This window comes from Primulina tabacum, chromosome 5 (assembly GCF_025594145.1).
Source record: "Primulina tabacum isolate GXHZ01 chromosome 5, ASM2559414v2, whole genome shotgun sequence".
Classification (NCBI taxonomy): domain Eukaryota; kingdom Viridiplantae; phylum Streptophyta; class Magnoliopsida; order Lamiales; family Gesneriaceae; genus Primulina; species Primulina tabacum.
Window position 1 is genome coordinate 40,551,122 of NC_134554.1, and position 5,941 is coordinate 40,557,062.

At 32.4% G+C, this 5,941-nt stretch overlaps 2 protein-coding genes across 2 annotated transcripts; one reads left to right on the top strand and one right to left on the bottom strand.

The window, feature by feature from the left end:
- LOC142547680 (glycolipid transfer protein 1-like) lies at positions 1–2,076 on the top strand. The gene is made up of 5 exons (XM_075656072.1): positions 1–64; positions 221–351; positions 843–978; positions 1,072–1,203; positions 1,305–2,076. Exons 1-5 carry the CDS (start codon positions 26–28, stop codon positions 1,338–1,340), a joined length of 474 nt encoding a protein of 157 aa, XP_075512187.1. The 5' UTR covers positions 1–25; the 3' UTR covers positions 1,341–2,076.
- Positions 1,963–4,444, bottom strand: LOC142547679 (plastid-lipid-associated protein 6, chloroplastic). The gene is made up of 4 exons (XM_075656071.1): positions 4,148–4,444; positions 3,112–3,354; positions 2,408–2,534; positions 1,963–2,318 (listed from the first exon to the last, which is right to left on the bottom strand). Exons 1-4 carry the CDS (start codon positions 4,382–4,384, stop codon positions 2,104–2,106), a joined length of 822 nt encoding a protein of 273 aa, XP_075512186.1. The 5' UTR covers positions 4,385–4,444; the 3' UTR covers positions 1,963–2,103.
- Between the last annotated feature and the right edge of the window lie 1,497 nt (positions 4,445–5,941).

Below are 5,941 nucleotides of genomic sequence, written 5' to 3' on the forward strand. Positions count from 1 at the left end.
TTATATAGATAAATTCGGGCCAGCCATGACAATCGTAAAATTAGACATCAATAGCAACATATTGGTAAGATTTCATCGAGCGAAAATTTCCATTTAAGAGAGTAATTTAATTAATTTTCAGTGATAAAAGCTAGTATGTATTTTCATAAAATAATTCATCAATTTAAATATTTGTATTCTAAATTAATCAATTATTTTTTAAAAAAAAATATTTGTGCAGAGGCTGGAATCAAGGCACAAGTCAAATCCATCAAGATTTAACTACTTGTACAGCTTGATACAAGCTGAAGTCGAGACAAACACTGCTAAATCATCCTCTAGCTGCACCAATGCACTTCTCTGGTTAACAAGGTATGAAGGTAATACTTATTAGGTTCACGAGAGCGCGTTTTGTTAATAACTATTCTTACGAAAATGGTTAATCGAGATTCAAGAATTACTATAGAAGCCTATTTTAACTCCTTATTAATCAATTCAAACTTCTATATGGGACATAATTATTATAGCAACTAGCACATCGACACGCACGTTGACTACAATCCAATTTGACTACAATCCAATTTAACCAGAAGAAGTAAAGATAGATGACGTAAATTGTAATTTTCCCTGTAATTTTTAACTAATCATTATCTACAAAAATTTCTTTTGCAATTGATGAAGCATATGAGTAGTGTTGAATGCGACCTTGCTAGCTATCATCATCGCCATCATCTGTAAAATACGTGACGTTTTTTTATCTGAATAACTAATGTTAAATACTTTTATGTCAGTAAATATTATATATGTTATTTACAAATTTGCTGCATATATTCTCATACCAAACTATTCCCATTTTGTGGCAGAGCTATTGATTTTCTAGTCGAGCTATTGCATAATCTTGAACAACATAAAGATTGGCCGATGTCCCAAGTTTACAACGATTCTTACACCAAGACCTTGAAAAAATGGCATGGTTGGCTTGCTACTTCAAGTTCTAAGGTAATATATGATTTATCAAATTCATCCAGTATATATATTTATATATATGTATATTTCTGAAGTAAATTTGAATTTATTTGGTGGGAAAATAAGGTTTCAATTAAGCTAGCACCGGATAAGAAGAAGTTCATGGAGGTGATTGGAACACAAGGTGACATCCATGGAGACATACAAAAATTCTGCACAGATTTCTCACTGATCACTTTAAGCATTCACAAGTTTCTGGTAAGCTCTCTGCTCTTTTCAATGTAAAATCGAGTTACATCGATCAATACAGGAGAGAAATGCACTACATATCCATGTTGATGCATATCGTTTGGTTGCAGGGCAGTGTTGGATTGGACAATATGAAAACATCATGACAAGTATGACGGCCGGGATATTTTGTTGATCGACCTATAATTTTCACTCTTTATATTTTGTGTTCTTTGTCTCTTCACCTTTTTACTGGTAATTTAAATGTTTACATGACTCTGGACACGATGTCAAATGATAAATCTAATCTTACATTTTGAATAGTTAGATACGTTTAAGGTCTACTTCTCCAACATATTGCCCATGCATACATGTGGAGCTTCATGTGCCTGTACAGCTCAAGTCTCAAGCGAAGTTACAGCAAAAAGAGCTTCATTATCAGCTCACCTTTTGAAATGAATCTTGTTTCACAATCACCCCCTTTTTAAACCATTTTATAATCAAGAAACACAGGGGAAATAAAGATAGTCGAGGCTTACCCCAATACCGAAAGTATCTGTAAGGGGTGAATCCCTGGGATTTTCATGCTTATTGCAAATCTGGAGTCTTCATGCCCTGCAAGAGACTTTCTTTACGCATTTCTACCTCCTGTAGCTGTTCAAACACACTTTGTTTCATTTTTCTAATGTGGGATAAGGTTTATGAATATATGATAATGTCAAAAAAAAATCCCTGTAGATGCTAATTTGTATACTACTTAAATAAAATTTTGATATCCAAAAGCAATGCTTTACAAGAAAATTAAATGGCTTTGGTATCATTTCTCAATATATTTTTGTCCCTCTATACAAATCTCGCACATGAAAGGAGATGAAAAGAAAGGGAATCAGTCAGAGACTACAATACACATGATTTCCATCCTTCCAAAACTTATGAGATAACAAAAACCCTGAGCTCTTCTCTATCTCCTCGAGTGATACGTGTATCAGAGTCGAGGTAGGTAACATCAAATTCACCGGTTCCAGTATTGGATCGAGGCCGTAATGCATCTGGCAAACGGGGAATATCCACTGGTGGTAGCTGTGATAAGTTTCCAGTTGCTTTCACGGTTGTTTTCTCGAAAGTTATCTTGATCCTATTAGTTCCTGTTCAATGAAAGAACAGTAGTTTTAATAAATACATGAGAAAAGTTAATGAAAGTAATTGAGCCAAAATAACAATGTGAAGTACTAACCTATGAGCACAAACTTGTGGGCTAAACTTGCAGTCAATTCGAAGGGTGGTAAAGGCCATGGAGCTCCCAATTCAAGCTCAACTATGTTGTCAAAATCTCTGCTTAAGATGTCGATTCTTTGGAACACCTTTTCAAGAAGAAAGAATGGTATTATGTAACCAGCATAACCGAAGGGCAAGTACTAGACATGATTTCCTTAATGCATATAGAGACTGAACCAGGATTTCAATTTTGCTTTTCGGGAAAACAATTTCATGTATAATTTTCAAATAAAATATAAAAATATAGGATGGGTGAAATTCACGTATCTAAAGAAGTTAAATATGAAACATGATACTCATTGCTGTCAAAGAAAGAACCTTTCTGTCTCTTGATATGAATGTTTCTACTCTAACCCCTCTTCATCTTGATCTTAATCTTAATCTTGTTTCTTTATTCAATTTTACTATTGAAAAATAAATGTCAGATACACAGTAAATAGAGAACACAACACAACACAACACAAAATCATGTGGTTCGACCGGAAAGGCCTACATTCATTCATGAAAAATATCCTGAGTGATAAAACTCTATTAATTTATTGTTCTTACAAGTAAATGATAATCTACTAGAATCAGACCATGTGTCTCAACTCCAATACCTTAAAATTAAATTCTTTCTGAAAAATAAGCTAAGCATAAATTGTATTGCACGAGCAAGTATACCTGACCAAGATTTATAGGAAGAAGCCTTCTGGTGGGTGGTCCAGGACGGCTACCTCCAAGAGTCCGAGATGAGAATGCACTGCTGTAAACTAATTTCCACCGTCCTTGAAGCTTATCAAGACCATCAATAGTTGACAGATCTACAGAACCTCCAGCACATTCAAGCGCCTTTGCAGAAGCTTCAGCTTTCCGCAAGTCATCTTCATTTGCTGCAAGGCCTCTATTTAAACCAGAAACAGTACTCTGCAATTAAGACCAAAATACAGTTTTTTTTTTTTTACTTCCAATCGAGAAAACAAATTATCCTTCACAAGATCCTACTTATCAAATATGTGATACAATATTTATTCATACAAAAACTTATTTTCTTGTTTGGCTGCTAGAGTACACTCGTTTCTTGTGTGTTGATATATCACAAATTTAATGATTTTTCAATTCTGTTCTTCTTTTAGTCAAATGTTCGTTTTGGTAACATAATGTTGAGTAGATGCTCAACAAGCAACCGTAGTCTCTAAGATTTGATGCTTGCAACATATATATTTCAATATATTTTATTTTGGCAAAACTTTAGCTCAGTACCCATGTGTGTTCATAGTCAAATATATGATACAATATTTGTTCATACAAAAACTTAAAATTGTAAGATGTCTCATATGGATTGAGTTATTACTTTTTTTATTTTTAAGCACTTTTTCCAAATAGCAACATGGATAGAAAAGAGTACACAATATTTTTCAACCAACAAAGCATTCTCAACAAATTAAGTTCAGTAAGAAACATTCATATTATATCCTTGTTTTTATTTACCCATAAAATCTTACTCTCGCCTTAAAATTACATAAACCTCTCATCCAACTAGATTTCTTGGATCCCACAACAAAATAAATCTAGCAAGAACAAACCAAAAACAAAATCAACCTAAAAAACAATTCAGTATTAGCCTCAGGATCAAACAACATCAGAACACAAGAAATAATAATAATATATTAATAAATAATAAATAACTAAAAAAGCCGAGCAAAGGCATAATATTTACCAACAAATTGAGCTTAAGTGACCCAATAAACTCATCTTTGGACTCAAGAAGTGAAGTATCACTAAAAGATGACAGACAAATGACGCCATTCTTGATATTACAGTTTCTTCTGCCATGAAACCTCTCAGTTCTTGAGAAATTTAAGGTTATAAAAGAAGAATCGGATGCATTACTAAATGGGTTATGTGGGGATTGAATGTGGGAGAATGGAAGTGATAAATGAAGCACAGAAGCCATGGGCAACGAAAAGGCCGATTCTTTCCCTCCCTGCTTCGATTGGTTGGTTATTATCAAATCAAGTATAATTATTGCTTTATTTAATTTGGATTTTTTGAATGAAAATGGTGAGGCCACCTACTGCCCACTTGGACCAGTGATGGCCAGAGGAGTGCCAACGATTGGATACCTGCTTAAATTTGTGTTCATGGTTGTACGTTTAAAAAATTAGAATTGCACAGTAATTATTATTATTATTTTTGATAAAACGCGATAAAAAAAGGTAATAACGAAACATACAAGTGGTTGCCGAGGGATCAAATTATTTACTCATTAATTAGTTAGTTCGTGTTGTTTTACCAATCATCCATAATTCCGTGTTCAACTTCAAGAATCAAGAAAATTATATTATCATATTACATATAATTTGTATATTTTGTCTACTTTCCAATTCAATATGTGGTTTTCGATTGTAATGGATTGTTGGTTTTGGGTGTGACAAAAACTTGTGTGAGACGGTCTCACGGATCATATATATTCTCTTAAACTTCTAATACATTATATAAAAAAAATAATGATTTTCTGTCTAATCTAGCTGATCAAGCTTTTTCAATACAATAATTTATAACAATTGAATATCTTTAAAAAAATATTATTGTAAGCGTACATGTCAAGTTTTATTAACAAGAACAGATATCGTCCGACAAAAGTTGGTATATTAAAAATATATCTCAAAAACAATTATTTAGTTAATTTTAACAAAAAGTTGAATAAATTACTAAAATAAAAGGATGATACAAACACAATATAAATAATTTAAATTAAAATAATAAATAAATAAATGTTAGAATCCCGGTTAATACACATACCCTTCAATCTTCTATGATGATTGAATTTCAATTATTTAGCAATATTTTTGAAGAAATTCATTATTTTATCTATAAACTATGTTGAGTGACACTGAATTAATTCAACAACAAGCAATAACCAAATGTCTATGTTATTTAATAATTGTAATCGCAGCAATGAACGGTGGAATTTTTCTAGATTTCGTTTTTCAGTCTATTGAATATCAACATGTACTGAATCTCATATTTTGTTAGAATTGGCTAGGTGTTTAGAAGAGGTGAATGAAGACCTAGTAAAATTTTGGCATGATTGGTTTGCGCTAACAAAACACAATCACTTTGAGATAAAAGTCAGCAAGGTAAAATATATGTGTTGAAAAGATTTGTGTTCAAAGTTGAACCAAATAAATACTAACACGAGAATCAGTAGAGTCAGCTATCTCAATGACAAAAATATTCACGATGTTCAATAGCTTTTCGATGATGAAAATACTGTTAGACAACAAATTCAAGATGAGTTTGATGGAGCAAATGGAGAAAAAATGCATCATCCTTTCGAGAATACACAATATGCAGAGAACAAGCAACAATCAATAAACACATTTCAGTCAGTGAGACAGAAAATGAACAAATAACTCAACGAGTTAGAAGAAGACCGACGTGGATGACAGATTATGAGGTAATTGGTATTAACCAAATTGAAGATCCATTTGTTCATTTTGCTCTATTG